At 47.1% G+C, this 16,912-nt stretch overlaps 1 protein-coding gene across 2 annotated transcripts in view; it reads left to right on the top strand.

The window, feature by feature from the left end:
* Positions 1-16,912, top strand: part of KIF26B (kinesin family member 26B) — a 517,632-nt gene that overhangs the window by 413,172 nt on the left and 87,548 nt on the right. For both annotated transcript variants that reach the window (XM_061382452.1, XM_061382453.1), the window contains 3 exons: positions 7,920-8,126; positions 13,291-13,384; positions 14,593-14,855. In XM_061382452.1, coding sequence (XP_061238436.1) covers positions 7,920-8,126; positions 13,291-13,384; positions 14,593-14,855 — 564 coding nt within the window. The remainder of the gene's footprint in view (positions 1-7,919; positions 8,127-13,290; positions 13,385-14,592; positions 14,856-16,912) is intronic.

The following is a 16,912-nucleotide window of genomic DNA, read 5'->3' as shown; positions in this document are numbered from 1 at the left end:
TAGCTCTAGTGTACCACCACCCGTCTCTCTTCCCAGCCTGGCTTTTAATAATGTAAATCTTTCCTCTCTGACGGCATTGCTGCTCGTTATTTGCTGTATGGCACCATCTGAGCTTGGGCTGCCCCTGATGGCTAAGTGGTAAAGAATCTGCCTGCCAATGCAGGAGTCGTGGCTTTGATTACTGGGTCAGGAAGATCCCCTGGACAAGGAAATGGCAACCCACTCCAGTATTCTTGCCTGGGAAATCCCATGGACAGAGGAGTCCGGCGGGTTACAGTCCATGGGATTGCAAAAGAGTCAGACAGGACGGACTAAACAACAACATCCATAGGCACCTCTGAGAAGCCAGCTGCCCCCAATACAGCGTCAGCACCCCCATCTCTGTAAAGGTAGTTCAGAATGGGCCCAGCCCAAAGTGAGACAAGTTCAAGCCCCACTGGGTTCGGTGGGAGGACAGGGCTCCTTCTCTGGCTCTGGCCCAGGACACTCACTGTAGGAGGAGCTGGTCGGGCCCACAGGCTTCTCACCTTTGCCAGGGAACTGGCTTCGGACGAGTCACTTGAATACCCTGCACCTCAGTCTCCTGGGCCTTACGGTATGGATGATGGCTGTAATAACTGTAATAAACTAACTTAACAAAGCTGTTGTGGGGCACCAAATGGAAATGAGATAGTCCTTTGCAGATGAAAGTTTGTAAAAGAAGTTATGGTGGTAGTGTAGATGTCTGACTGACCGGGTGATTGATTTTGTCAACACCGAGGAGACACTGCCTCAAACAGGCCTGGAGCGCCCTCAGCCTCCTGAAATCTGCCCTCCGCCCCTCAAACTTGGCACTGGATTCTATTGTCCTGGACCTCCTCTAGGCGAAGAGAGCCTCCTGGCCTACGAATGTGTCATGGAGGACTACCACTGTGGTTTTATGCAAAGAAATTTAATCCAGTTTTGATCTGTAACTAACAACTAAACTACCTGGAATCTCTGGAGTCCCTTCAGTGTGACTCTGTGATTCTGTGACAGCAACTCTGTGCAGATGGAATAATGGCTTGGTAACCTTATGTTCAAAAGCCCTGTCTGTAAATGTAGGGAACCTGTTTGGTTCTCCCTGGACATCCTAGCATCAGAGTTATTTGAGACCTCCAAGGTTATTACTATTTGGCATATGATTCCGTGGTCTCCTTAAAAACTCCTGGATGGACTTATGTGACGGTCCAGTGGTTAAGAATCTGCCTGCCAATGCAGGGGACACGGGTTTGATCCCTGGACTGAGAAGATCCCACATGCCGCAGGGCAGCTAAGCCTGTGCTCCACCACTACTGAAGCCTGCTCGCCCTGGAGCCTGTGCCCCACAACAGGAGAAGCCCACGAAATGAGACGCCTGTACACTGCAACAACGAGTAGCCCCCACTCACCGCACACAGCAGCAAGGACCCAGAGCAGCCCCAAATAATTAACTAATTATTTTTTTAAAGGTAATTTCAGATATTTCTAGAAATTTTATCAGAAAAATGTCTAAACCTTCTTCTGTTTTAAAATCCAATTTTAATTTGCTTCTTTACAAAACATCTTTGGCCCTCTCTCCTATCACGCACATTTGGTAACTCAAAAGGGTGAAGGAAAGTCAACCTTGTGGGTTTCAGTGTGCCAGTGATTGATCAGCAAGAGACTCTTACATTAGGCTCTAAGTAGGAAGTGGATGTTAGTTGCTCAGTCGTGTCCAACTCTTTGCGACCCCATGGACTGCAGCCCACCAGGCCCCCTGTCCGTGGGATTCTCTAGGCAAAAATACTGGGCTGGGTTGCCATTTCCTTCTCCATCTAAGTAGGAAAGCACTCTTTAAATAATGGCTGGAAAATCACACCCTTAATCCTTTGCAGCATGTTTTAGAAATTGGTACTTCATCAAAATCTTTTATAATAGATTTGACAGAATGTCCAAAGCATAGAAGAATATGGAAGATTGCTCAATTTCTTGGTAGATCAGAAAAGTGAGTGTGTTGAGAAGAATACACTTTGAGAAATATATACTGTTTAAGGTGCCTGTCTCTTCAATCATTTTACTTAGAATGGCTGGAGAATTTTTCTGAAGTGGCTAATGTACCATAAGTAGACATTGTGAGTATATTATCTTGTGTGATCAAGACAGAAAAGAAAGGATAAAATAAGAGAAATAGCTCATTTAGCTTTTAGAGCCTCAGACCCAATTTTACACAGATTACTCACCTTTACAGAAGACATAAGCAGACTGTATATGCCTTAATTTAATTTGAGGGGGAAGAAGAAGGAGGATATTTTATTCTTGTCTCTCTTGTCATTGTGTGTATTCATTAAATAAGTTTTTGCTTTAATTTTTAAAATTAAGCCTAAGAGAAGGGCTTCTAATGCCATTAATTTGATGCAGAAAGTCTATTTTGTACTAATTAGTTTGAAGAATGCAAATCAATTCCTTTTTTCCTTCAAAGAATGATATTTCACATTTGTATGCCCTTCTAGAGTATGTCTTTGTTTTTTTTGTTTGTTTGTTTGTTTGTTTTTTATCTCTTCATGCCTGTCCTGCAAGGGAGATAACACAACAAGCCCGCATTAGGGATAAGGAAGCCAAGCCCCTCCTCCCATCCCCACCCCAATGGGTGGCACCTTAGGTGAACAGTTGCGCCTGGTGGTGATGTTTGCCTAAGAACCCAGTCCCCTGGCTCCTAGTTCACTGCAGTCAGTGCCCATCACACCTAGAACCTGTAGAGCCTGTTGTTATTCTCCCATGTTTTTTCCTCAAGAGCCGAATCCCATCCAGACACACACAGAAACCAGGCAAGGCTTCCTGGTGTGCTGTGGGCAGCCCAGCAATGCTTCCTGCCTGCCCATCGGCTCAATCAGGCAGGGGCTGGATGTCAGCTCACTCTCTGGTCCAGGTCTGGTCCAAGCCTCTCTCTCTCTCTCTCATCTGAGCTGAGAAAGTTGCCCATGAGCGATGGCAAGGTGGATATTTCCATGGCTTACATGCATCACAGTCTGCCCTAGTGTCACTGTGTGTCTCAGTGGGACAGAAACTGACCTTGGGCTGGAGTTGTCAGTGCTCCCGGTTCTGCAGTTTGGAGGTTCTGTCTCAGGAGATGGCTCCTTTGGGTCTAGAATCCCCTCTGATGGTCTCACCTGCTCTTCTCGCCCCACCATGCTTCTGGTTGGTGGATTCTGATGCACCCATCTTATGTGACTCTGCATGCCTCGAAGAAGCACTTCCAGACGTATTTTAGGAACTTAAGAATATATGTGGAAGGTGAAGATCATTCTAATACTGCTGGAATTGAGACAGAAATGATGCTACCCGGTGTTCATGGTTAGGTTGCTCTGACATCACCATGACCAGCTTCTATTGAGCTGATTCTTAAAACTCTGTGAACTTAGACACCAGGATAAAGAACCAAAATATAGAAATAGAACGCAGCTGAAAGATGGTGGTAGTTAATTTACTCTGCCGTTTCTAACCTTGTAGGGAAAACTATCCTTGCCAGCACACTCTCATTGCACCGACGGGGGCCAAGACACCTGCCAGGGACTGATCCCTGTTACATGTGTGTTGGTCCAGAGCCTTCATTGTGAGGCTCCACAAAGGAGCTGAAACAAAGTCACACCTGTGCAGGACTGCTGTGCCCTCTCCACGTCCCACCACCTCACCATTGCCTGTAGTCTTTCTCTGACCAATGAGCGACCCTTTGAATGGTCAAATTGGCCCCCAGCCCTCCTGAGCCCTATAGTCTGAGGACGGCCTGTGACCAGACAGCTTGTGGGTGGAGATACAGGCGGTGAGGAACCTTCCTGGTCAGTCCTCAGCCTCAGTATAGGCGGGGGTCTGGGTAATCACATGGGCAGAGCAATGAGCACTGTGCCTGTCGTGGGCTCTCCGGAAGGCTAAGGCAGTCGGCGCTGCTTCACATTGATGGAGAGTCTGTCCAGTTCAGGGTCGAGGCTCTGTGAGTCTCACAAGCCCGCCTCTCCATTAGTCCCACCAGGCCATCCAGGAGGAGGCGCTGGAATGATTAATGAGCAGGATAGCAAGATACATGCTGTTGGGAGCAATACCTGTCCTGCACCAGCCACTGAAAACTTCAATGAATGAGACAAAGTGGAGTCTCTGCCAGGGAGCACTTTGGTAGGTGAGGTGCTCAGCTCCTCTCAGGGAGTCAGGGCACTGGCTGGCATTCCCCCACTCTGGGCCTTTCTAGATCCTCAGTTGCTGGGCCTAAAATACTCCCCTTGACCCTGAGAGCTGGGGAGAAGGCTGTGCATGTCAACAGCTGTGGGGACCCTCTTCCCAGGGCAGTGGTGAGAAGGAGGGTTGTAGGAGATGTTGCCAAGAACCTACCAGTGTTTGCAACAAAAGCGCAAACTCCTGGCAAGAAGTTGGGGGACTTTCTTGATCACGAGTGGTATCTCCTTAGCGCTTTAATTACAGAGGATTAGTAGGAAGTGGAGTGCTAGGCTCAAGGAATAATGACACAAAGAAATGAAGCAGAGAAACCCAATTTCCTTCCTTTAAGGGTGAAAAAAAAATATATCCATTTATTTAAATGAATTGCAAAGAAGAGAATGGAGGGTGGCATTTGCCTCAGCCCAGAATTCAGTGGGTTTTTAAAGAGCTGTGGATCTCCTTGGTCAGACCAGCGGCTGAGATTTGCAGCTTGTCTGGGAAAATTGAACCGCAGGCCTGGAACTTCATTAAGATTCAGAAGCCTTCCCCCTGAACAAATGACTCACCGATCCAGTCCCTTCTCTCCTGCTTCTCCTTGTGGGCCCTTGCCTGGCTTAGCTCATATTTTACATTCAGCACCTCTAGTTACCCAGAGATTGCATGTGAAATTGTGAAATGGAAAAGCAGTCGGCCATGTGACTCCATCAGTTCTGCCTGGGGTTGCATCATCCCTGACTTGTAGCACTCAGGGGCTGGGCTAGGAGGTTGTCTGACAGAAAGCCCAGAGGCCCCAGGCACCTACCCAAAGTTGCAATTTGAATACATGCTCTTAGCACACCTGCTGTGTAAGTGGGGCAAATCTACAGACATGAGTGGAACTGAAAGAAGATTGGAGACATTCACAGTGAACAAGAAAATTGCCAGAATGAAATGTAGACAGACGTGATGGTTATTGTCATATATGCAGTGACTGTGTATGAGACTAGACGGTGTTTTACTTATGGGAGCCTTGTAAGTCCCAGCACTTCATATCCAGCTCCATCTGCAGTGATTCCCCCATGGCATCCTGTTTGAGTCCAGGGCAAAGTGTTCTAAAACCTTATCATTCACACTGTGATTGGAAAATGCTAGAATATCGTGATTCAGAGAGAGGCAAGTTCAGGCAGGAGGGGGAGGGGAGGCAGAAGATGGGGGAGGAGGAGGGGGAGAAGAGGAAGGAGGGGGAGAAACAGGAATCAGGAGGCCCCTACTCTGTGCTCAGTACTTCACATGTCAATTCATTCTCACAACGATCCCATGAGATAGGCATTGTTCCTAATATACAGATGAGAAAACTGAGGCTCTGAGAAGTTTGACTGTGTATGGGAGGCAGTAGTTGGCATAATGGAAAATGTATGGGTTGGATACTTTTCGGGGTTTTGGAGTCAGACAGAGGTGGGATCAGAGCCCAGCTGTACCACCCACAAGTTCTGTAACATCTGTTTTCTCATCTATAAAATCTGGACAGTCCACCTATGCACAGGCTTATTGAGAGGGTTAAGTAAGATACCATTGGTAATAGCACAGCCTTAGCATACCATAGACCCTCAGCAAAAGACAGGTATCATTACTTGACCTCCCAGTGAGTTGGTTCTTCCCATCACGTAGCAAAGCATTGGAGCTTCAGCATCAGTCCTTCCAATGAATCTTCAGGGTTGATTACCTTTAGGATTGACTGGTTTGATCTCCTTGCTGTCCAAGGGATGCTCAAGAGTCTTCTCCAGCACCACAGTTTGAAAGCACTCAATCTTCAGTGCTCAGGTGACTCTTTGGAAAAGACCCGGATGCTGGGAAAGACTGAAGGCAAAAGGAGAAGAGGGTGGCAGAGGATGAGAGGGTTAGGTTGCATCACTGACTCAATGAACATGAATCTGAGCAAACTCTGGGACATCGTGGAGAACAGAGGAGCCTGGCTTGCTGCAGTCCATGGGGTTGCAAAGAGTCAGCTTAGTGACTGAACAACAAGAGCAGCAAAATATGACCTCAGTGGGAGAACAGAGATTTGACTGTGAGAGGTCAGCTTCATCCCAACCTTGCCCTCTTCCACTATGACCAGCCTCTGTATCCGCACTAGAGTACTATTCTTAAGTGATAACAACAAGCCAGCCAGGACAGGATGCAGGACATCCAATGAGTCCAGTGCCCTAAGAGTTCTTGACGTTTCAGCTTTGCCCTCTGCAGATGAGTTCCTGTGCCTCAGCAGACAGGCTGAGATAAGCAGGAGGATGACCTCACTCGCTAGGCACAGTGGAGAGTATTCTCTGAGCATTTCTGTGTGCTTGAAATCTTTGATGTAAAATTTTATAGTCTTTTTCCCCAAAATTGATGATTGAGATTTCATCAGGCCTGAACATTGATTAGATGAAGAGGGCATGATGTAGAGAGGAGTTAAAAAATAACCCTATGTGGGACTTCCCTGGTGATCCAGTGGTTAAGACTCTGAGCTTCCAATTGCAACAAAGCTAATGTGTGTATGTGGGGTGGGGGGTGGCGTGGGTTTGATCCCTGGTCGGGGAATGAAGATCCCACATTCCACACAGCACGGCCAATTAAATAAATATATAAATTTAAATAATAAAAGTAACCCTATTTATAACATCAGAATTTGCCTCCTTGTATTAAAAAAGTCCCCTGCCTTTGTGTCTGTCTGCCCTGCTGGTCTTTGCAAAGAGACCGTATTATGGTCTTTGCAGCCCCAGTGCCTGGCGCCTAGGTTAGGTGCTTACACATTTGGACTGAACTAGCTCCACAGTAACAAGAGCTGGTAAGGGAGCAAATGCTGCCATTTTCTCAGGACTTGAGCCTCCAGAACTGTGCGTGAGGCTTCAGCTCGACTCCTACTCAACTCAAAGAGTCCAGGGCAAGCAGTCCATTCCCACAAGTGCCCTGCTCAGCCCTGGGATGGGGCTGGGCTGGATTGAGCACTAGAAATGTCCACGTTCGATGACTTAAGAGGCAGGTTAAAGGGGTGCTGCCTCCTGTTTCCCGCAGAGATGTGCTTTCATCCCCTGAAATGACCATTTCTATGCACTCACTTAATAGGATCCCAAATAACATGTTTCAAACAAATCTTGTATCACTTTTGCCCCTTGGAACACATTTCAAATGCTGGTCATTAAAAACAAGCCATTTTCCCAGGCCTCTAATGATGACACTAATAACTGTGGGGTTTTGTCTCTAAGAGTCCTGATGTGCAAGAGGCAAGGAGTAAATTACGGAGCTAACTTTTATGTCCAGGGTTTATTGATCTGCGAGCTTCAAGGGAACTACGCTAGCCCCCAAAGCGTGGCAGTCCAGATTACCTTTTCATCTAAGTAATTGGGCCACCTGGGTACAGTTAACTTTCTATTTATATTAATAGGAAGACAAAGAGCGTGATGTGCCAGTTCTGTAATAAAGTAACGGACCTATCAAAATATTCTACCTGGTAATTATAAATAAGTCAGTTTTCCCATGACCTGCTGAGGATTATGTTGCTAATTCATTGTGCATTTTATCGTAATTTGTCATGAGATGATTCCACACTGCCATATACACTTGTGTCTCCAAAGGACATAAAAGTGCTCCATCATAAAGTATCCAAGTGTCTTGCTGCTGCTGCTGCTGCTAAGTCCCTTCAGTCGTGTCCGACTCTGTGCGACCCCATAGACGGCAGCCCACCTTAATGCCTGTCATTTCCTGCCTTTGTTTCTTAACAGGTGAAAGTCATGCTTCGCATCTGTTCCACGCTGGCTCGCGATACCTCAGAATCCAGCTCTTTCTTAAAGGTGGACCCGCGGAAGAAGCAGATCACCTTGTATGACCCCCTGGCGTGTGGAGGTCTAAATGCCTTCCAAAAGAGAGGGAACCAAGTTCCTCCCAAGATGTTTGCCTTCGATGCGGTTTTTCCACAGGATGCTTCTCAGGTGGGTATAACGCCTCCTCAGGTTCAGGCAATATTGATTAGTTTCAAGAATCTATAATTCACTAGGACCCAAGAGCTGCCTTCCAAAACAGTCTGTTGGGTCAGTTCCACTGTCCACATAGCAACGTTTGCAAGGCAGTTTGAGTTCCATTGACTAGTTCAGTCCTTTTGAATGGTTGGTGTCACACCTTGGGCAGGCTGTGCCAGGATTTCAGCAGAACATACTCTTGGAGAGAAGGAAGAGTGAGCCAATCAGTGGATGGCAAACAGGAGCAGGAAGGGAGCAGGCCAAATTGGAAGCTTCAGGAACAGCTGCATCAAGGTGCTGGCAACTGGTCCACTGGGACCCCACTTCTGCCTGGACATCTGCAGTGGACCACCAGGGACGTGTCTCTGCCTGGGCTTCTGGGTGTGAACCTATAAGAAGAGAAAAGGTGTTTCAAGGAGCTGGGTTAGAATTAGGCAGGGTTCTCCAGCTCCATCAGAGAAGGCAATGGCACCCCACTCCAGTACTCTTGCCTGGAAAATCCCATGGATGGAGGAGCCTGGTAGTCTGCAGTCCATGGGGTCACAGAGAGTCAGACACGACTGCGTGACTTCACTTTCACTTTTCACTTTCATGCATTGGAGAAGGAAATGGCAACACACTCCAGTGTTCTTGCCTGGAGAATCCCAGGGACAGGGGAGCCTGGTGGGCTGCCGTCTCTGGGGTCGCACAGAGTTGGACACGACTGAAGCAACTTAGCAGTAGCAGCTCCAGCTCCATAGAGGGTAGTCCTAGTGAGGACCTGGAGTGTTAGGCAGAGAAATTGAGGCTGTCATGCAGTCCTGTGGCCTGGGTCAGGCTAGGGATAGCTCTTGCTGCTTTACAAACTGCTCTAAACCTAGTGGATTAAAACAGGAATCATTTATTATCACTCATGAGTCTGTGGGTCAGCTGAGCATTCCTCTACACCCAGCTTGGCACACCTGTGCATCAGTGATCAGCTCTGGTTTGGGTCAGGACCTCCATTGATCTTAGCTGGATGCTATCACATGTTTGAGGGTTGGCCAGCTGTAGGCTGGTGCAGAGTGGCATTGGCCAGCTCACTTGGTCTGTCTTCCACGTTGTCTCTTATCAACCTGCAGGCTATCTTGGGCTTGCTGTCATGGCAGTGACAGGATCCAAGCTTGCAGGCCTCTTGTGGTCTTAAGCTCAGAACTGACACATCGTCCCTTTTGCTGAATTTGATTGGTCAAAATTTGAGGGGTGGGAAGAGGCTCTGCCTCTTGATTGGAGGAGTTGCAGAGTCACATTGCAAGGGGAAAACACATGGGGCGGGGGGAGAATTGTGGCCATTTTTGTTGTTCTGTTATGAGTGTAATTTGGAGGCTTCTTGGGGGCCCAGGATGCCAAGATTCCTTAACCAAAGCTCCTGGAACCCATCCCAGTAGGAACAGATGTCTACTAGAAGATCCACTTACACCATCTGGTGCAATTCATCTGCCATGAATTGGTGCACTGGATCGTGTAGCAGACATCTGTAACCCAGGTTATAGGTGTACAGTGGCCTACTTTGCCTGCATTTTGGCATCAGACACCTGCATCTTCCTGATAAATTTCCAGTACTTCCCAAGATTTATACAAAACAACGTACAATCAGATAACTAATAGCCTAGAGCAGAACCTGCAGACAGGGTGCTGATGGCTGCCATTTGCAGCTCCTGTTAATTTCCTCCACGTGGCATCTGAGTGTAGGAAGTGGTGATAGTCACATGGGCGCCTATATTACACCACAGGCACTTAGCACATGTTATAGCCTCCATTCATTAACAAGCCGAGCATGTGGCTTCCCCAAAGAGTTTTACCATGAAAAAATGAAGTACTTTATGAATAAGTTCTATAGTTTCTCTCTTCATTACATTTTTTGTGTGTTGTACCACCCAATGGGCTCACTAATCTAAACCTGATATTGGGTCTAATAAATGACCTACAAATAATTTAATTAAGCTAAAACTTTTCAAAAGCAAATCTCCCTAAGTCATAAGAATTCCAAAGCAAACCCTAAATTAAGTGTGGCCTATTAATGAGTTTTAGATTTATTCTGGAAAAGGGAGCCATCTTTATTGCTAGTCTTTGCTTACATTTCACACTTGGTTCCAGGGCTCATGTGCTCACTCTGTCAGTTGCACTCACTTCAGAGTGCTTTGATTTTGCTACAATTCTAATATAGTAAATGACAGTTCTATGTATTAATAAATTTGCAGTTTTCAAGAAGTTTCATGTACATTAACCCACTTGGACTCTTCTTGGAATCCAGTGGTATTGGAAAGGGAGTTATTGCTATTTTCACATTACAGACAAGGAAACTGAGACTCAAAAATTCAGTCTCTCATTCATAGACCCTTTCCTGGGTGGACATCCGTCCTGGATTCTTCCTAGGAAGCAATTTGTGTCCTGCTCAGTATGGTGTTGTATCTTTGTCCTCCTGCCATTTTATCCACTATTTACTAGCAATGTGTCCTTGGGCAAGTCACTTCACCTCTCTGGGCCTCAGCGTGCTCAACCATAAAATGAAAACAAGATCAAAATATGCCTCATGCGGTTGCTGTGATTCACTGCATGGATACATATGAGGTGCTTAGAGCAGAGCCTGGATGTAGTGAGTGTCCGATAAATGCTATTTTTACTATTCTGTTGTCATTGTTAATAGTGATATCAGGCTGCTGGCATGGCCAGCCTCAGCCCCTTTGAGGGAACACGCTTTGAGCCTCCCAAACGGGAAAGTAGGGACATGTGCCGAAGGGGCCTCTGCTCTCAGGCCCTGTGGTTGTCCTGTGAAGCAGCAGCCACCACAGTGGCCCAAAGCAGTCATGAGCTTCGCTTTCACTGGGTCTCTAAGGACATCAGATTCCTGAAGCTAAGCAGTGATTAGAACAGCCCTTGCTCCTCCTTATAAGCTACCCTCAGTACCCTCAAGTGGGCTTGGCAGTCATCAGCTGCCCATTGCTGGGGCAGACCTCTGCTGGGTCCAGCTTTTGGGAGGTGTCTTAGTCCATTTGCACCCTCTTAATGAAACAGCACAAACTGGGTGTCTTACAGGCAAGAGAAATTTATTTCTTACAGTTCTGAAGGTTGGAAGTCCAAGATCAAGGAGCTGGCAGTTTCAGTGTGTGGTGAGGGGTGCTTCTTGATTCATAGACAGCTGTCTTCTCCATACATCCTTACATTGTGGGATGAGCAGGAGAGTTCTCTGGGGCCTCTTTTGTAAGGGCGCTAATCTCATCCACGAGGGTTCCACCCTCATGACTTATCACCTCCCAAAGGCTCCACCTCCAAATACCATCACATTGAACATTCAACATATGAACTTGTGTGGAGGAAGGGGAACACAAACATTCTGTCATCACCAGGAAGGGTGGGTGGGAGAACTGAGGCCTGCCTGTGGGGAGCCCAGCCCTGCCCATGGAGTCTGCTTGGGAAGGCTCCTGCCCCTCAGTTCAAGGGGAAAGACAGCAAAGGGCCTCCAGGGACCACAGTTAGCTCCTAACAAACACCAGATGGACATGTTGCTGAGCATTCTCTTCTCAGTGAACACTGAGCAGGAATTCTGCACCTGCCCACCCACCTGCCCACCCACCCTGTGCCCTGTGAGGCCGCTCCTGTATCTCTCTGACCTCGGGCCTTTGGACAGGGGAGTCAGGGATGTGTGTGGATTTGGCTCACATTCAAGCATCTTTCTCTTTGCTGACCTTGAACCTAATATGGTTTTTTATGTATGGCTCTAGATGGGCTCTCAGCCTCCTAGATCCCATCTCACTTCATATCCAAGGAAGGCAGGATTCATTTGTTGATAACTTCTCCCGGTCCTGCAGAGGCACGTTAGCAAATTCCATCAAGTTTCCACTGCCTCCATCTCAGGGTTTGGCACTGGGCTCTCGTTGCTTAGGCTCTGGGGGTGAGACAGAGCCTGTGGTCCCCACCGCAGCCTTGTCCAGCTACCGCCTTCGTTGAGTGGGAGCCCCCAGTAGAGCTGCCGAGCTGACCACCAGAACAGCTGACAATTGTTGGGAGTGTGGTTTTTCTGTTTCAGTTCAGGGGAGAAAATTGATTTTTGAACACTTAGGTTCATTGTGTTGCTGCAACCTGGAGTTGAATAACTGCATTCATTGCCGAGGCTGCAGTTCTCAGATTCCCACTAGGAGGCACATTGCTCCGATGCCCGTGGAGCTATCAGTTTGCACATCCTCCGACTGCTTCAGATCCGCCACGATGCTGAGGCAGAAAAGAAGGTGCAGCACATGGCGAGTGATTTGCCCTCTCGCTGCCGTCAAAGCCTTGGATGCTAACCAGAGGGACTTCCCAGATCCCCAAATCCATTCATAAAATATACTTTCTTATCATTTGCAGAGCGCCGTATTACTGGGTGTTAATGGGGAAATACCAAAAGTCACCAAGAGCCTGACCTCTGTCCAAAGATTTAATAGTCACATTGGAGATGAGACATATAACAGGCTGAAGAAAACCCATTGTAATGTACTGACCGATGGTGATTAATAGTGTATATGTTGAGTGTATCTATAGAGAAAGAAAGAAAAAGCTGGGTTTGAAAAGGGAAGGTTGGAGATGGAGAAAGAGGAGGGAATTAGGAAGACAAAGCAGACATCCATCATTAACCTCCCGCTTATATTAGAACTATAATGTATCTCAAGGTCACTTTTTCCTGAAATGGCACATCACCTTTTACTCTCTAATAAAGCCTAATCTATTTCATAAACTCGTGTGTGTGTGTGTGTGTGTGTGTGTGTGTGAAAGGATCTAGTTAGCAGAGGGTGAATGGAAAATTTAAATATTTGTACAAGGAGGCCAGAATGGCAAATCAGAGAAGGGTGTGAGGTCCGTGAAGGCACCCTGGATTCCTATTCCAGCCTGTTCCTGCCTCGCCTGCAGAGACAGCAACTGAAATGTACGATTAGCAGAAGGGTGGATTGCATGTAATGAGTGTAACGCTCAGGCTTGCAAGGGACTGGGAAGTATTAAGGGTTCTGAAGACCTCCGGGGCTCCATTAGAGCCGAGCTGTCTGAAAATGCCAAGGCTTTGTGACCCTGAGCCCCAGGAAAGCAGGCACGAGTTTCCATTGTTAATGGTCCACTCACAGCTTGTGTCTCCTCTTGTGTGTGCCAGGCTGAAGTGTGTGCTGGAACCGTGGCAGAAGTGATCCAGTCTGTGGTCAACGGGGCAGATGGCTGTGTGTTCTGTTTCGGCCACGCCAAGCTGGGTCAGTGAGAACTTCGCTTCTTCATGCTGCTTGCTGGACTCCCCATTACTTCATCCTTTCTTCTGTACTGTCCTCAGATGAAGGGGAAGGTGTTTTCCTGCAGTGCTGAACTGAATAATCATGAATAACCGTTTCTGCTTCTGAAATGTAGATGTTTACCCTAAGTGGATTCCTAGTCATCTAGTAAAGCCTTAAAGTCTAGAAGATGAACAAAGAGTAATGGGGTTGTTCCCACTTGGTCTGGGTCAGGGTCATGCCCAGAAAGCCAGCAGGAAAATTACATTTCCTGAGCAGGGGTTGTTGGGGAGCAGAGAGGGCCCCTCTTTCCTCTCGGATTCTACATAAAGCCAGAAGAGCAGCCACTGGAGCAGCAAGCAAAGCCCAGACCCCATTAGCCCCTGTCTGGGGGGATCAGTCTGGCAGCACCCCCACTTCCCACCACCCAGTGGTCGGGAACCCACCTGAGCTGAAGCACCTGGGAAAGGAGGCCTCCACACAGCTCTGTGAGGGCCTGATGACCGAATCCCCCTGAAGTGCCTTCTTAATCCTGACCTATGGCCATCTGCTCACCAGGCCTTACCTGGCATGCTTGATAAGTTAGTAATTTGAGGCGTTCCAAAAAATGGCCCTGGGCAGAGCTCGCAGCAGCAACTTTGCTATGATGGAGCCAGTTCTAGGCCAGGATAGAAAGCCCATTTCATCTCACTACCATTCTTGATCTCTGATCAAAGCAGTGATCCAGATTTTAAAGGGAATTTGCTCATGCTATAAAAGTATACACAGCATTTAACTTGAGAAAGGATACAAAGTGTAAGCATGTGGCGTGAACCTGTGGGGTGTGATAAAAAGACCCGTAACAGTGATGAAACACCTCTAGCCTTTGCACCGTGAGGAAAACAGTGCGGAAACTGGACAGCTTGTGATATTGTGGGATCTTCCTCGAGGTCAGTTGTGATTTAACCTTGACATCAGTCTGGGTTCTCACATTCTTTATTATAGCCCTTCCGTCAGTAGTACTTGGAAATGTCTTCTTTGTCATTGCTGTCAAATTTTGTTACTGTTGTTGAACATTTTTCACCTTTTCGTTTCCTTTCTTCCCATTCCCCACTCCCCAGGCCTTTCTCCTGAATCCTTGGCATCTATTCTTGAGACTGCAGAATGATGTCCAGACACTCAAGCTGCTATTCTTTCTTCCCTCACCCTCCCAGGAAAGTCCTACACCATGATTGGCAAAGATGACTCCATGCAAAACCTGGGCATCATCCCCTGTGCCATCTCTTGGCTCTTCAAGCTGATCAATGAACGGAAAGAGAAGACTGGAGCACGTTTCTCGGTGCGGATCTCAGCTGTGGAGGTGTGGGGTAAAGAAGAGAACCTTCGGGACCTGCTGTCGGAGGTGGCCACGGGCAGCCTGCAGGACGGCCAGTCCCCAGGCGTGTACCTGTGCGAGGACCCCATCTGTGGCACGCAGGTGATTGCTTCCAGGGGCTTGGTCAGTTCCGGGTGGCTCATCCCTCCCTCAGCGGCTGGGGCACTTCACCTCGTGACTCACTCAACATGTAAACTGGAAAGGCTTGCAAGTGTTTACTTTAAAGTGGACTGGAACTTTATGGCCTGCAGCTGCAGGGCCAGCTGCTCGCCCAACCTAAATATTTGTACCTTGAATCTAATTGACAATGAGCAGGAGCCACAATTGTTGTAGCAATCGGGGGAAATTGAATTCACTTTTCTTTACGCCCCTTTTCAAAAAAAAAAAAAGAGTACAATCTTTCTTTTGTTTAACAACAAGCCGAAATATTTACTGCTTTGCACAAATAGCTCCAGCCATTACTGGGACTGTTTATGGCTCTATAAACTGTGTTTCTGGCACTGGTTTACAGCCGGATTAGTGGCGCTGTAGGAAAAACTAATAACCACTTTCTAATTAGAACCATGATATAATTGCTAAGCCAAGAGAAGTTCCAGTTGGCCTCTTCAGGATGTCTTGCCTGTTGAAAGTGTTTCTACCTCGCTGTTTGATGGTAGATGCAGGAATGACCTGGGAGGTCCCTGGTTCACACCCAGAATAATCACCTCTTTCAGTCTCTAGCAGTAGGCTTTAGTTTCTAGTTTTTTCAGATGCCTCCATTTTAGATGTGTTCATTTTGATAAGTAGAATACCTGTCTCATCAAGTGGGATTATTTTCTCAGGTGAAGGTACCCCCTCTATTACCCCATCTACTCATACCTGTCCATGTTCTTGCCCTGCTTAAAGCATCTCAGATCCTCCTTCTTCCACTGTGCATCCTCGTGATTCACAGCCTTACGTGGCCTTCCAGGATCGCCTGTTCCCACTTCCCTCCTTGCCACTCTTCTTAAATTACATTTAGATCACCTCAGAAAGCAGTGACTCTCGAATTTTAATGTGTATAAGAAGCCCTGAGGATCTTGTTAAAAATGCAGATTCTGGTTCCGAAGGCCTGGGATTGGGCCCCTGATCATGCATTTCTAACAAGCTTCCCAGTGACTGACCGCACTCTCAGGAGCAAGACTCTAAGCATCCACCATCCTCCTTCTTACCCTGGGCCTTTGCAAATTCTATTCCCTGTGCGTGGAACAGTGCCTGCTCCTCTCCTCTAGCTCTTCATCTGGCTAACTCCTTATTTGGGTGTATTGGCTAGATGTCACTTCTTCCAGGAAGCCCTCTTGGATGTTTCTGCCGACTGTCACTTGTGATAGCCTGGTTAGTTCTCAGCAATGCCCAAAGGTCTGTACCATGTCTGACTAAAATTGGCTTTTCATAGTTTTAATGATGCATCAGATATTATTTGTATATGAAACCTAAATAGAGTGCAAGCTAAGTGGTCATACAAACCTTAATGCAGTGGTTCTCAAACTTCAGTCTTCATCAGAGTTGTCTGGAAGATTTGTTAAAACACAGACTGCTGGGCTCCACCTCTAGAATTTCTGATTCAGTAGGCCTGGGATAGAGCCCTGAAATATGCATTTGTAACAAGTTCCTGTGTCATACTGATGTTGCTGGTCTGGGGACTGCACTTTGAGAACCACCAGTTGGAAGCATAAGACGTGCTCAGACCTCGTCTACACAGCACCTGTGATGGAGTTGCTGTGACCCTACCCACTGCTCCCACTCTAAGCACCACCTAGACATTCAACTATGCCATAACCTCCATTCACTTTGATAACATCAGTAATGGAGTTCCACAGAGGTGAAAGCTCTGATTAACTGAAACCGAAGAAGAGGACAAGACCCATGTCCTCTTTACCTTCTTGCTGAAGAATATTAAACATTCTTTGGGTTATTTTTCTGCCATAATAAATATAAAACAATGAGCACAAGAAAATCTGTCTTTGAAGTTTGAGGATTGTGGTGGCCTTAAGTTCTAAATATCAACTCTCCCAGTTCAGAATTATGGGTGCAGTTAGAGTCAGAATCAGTTCAATTCAGTTCAGTCGCTCAGTCGTGTCTGACTCTTTTTGACCCCGTGGACTATATCACGCCAGGCTTCCCTGTTCTTCACTATCTCC

This window comes from Bos javanicus, chromosome 16 (assembly GCF_032452875.1).
Source record: "Bos javanicus breed banteng chromosome 16, ARS-OSU_banteng_1.0, whole genome shotgun sequence".
NCBI classification, from domain to species: domain Eukaryota; kingdom Metazoa; phylum Chordata; class Mammalia; order Artiodactyla; family Bovidae; genus Bos; species Bos javanicus.
This window is presented reverse-complemented; position numbering and strand designations above follow the sequence as displayed.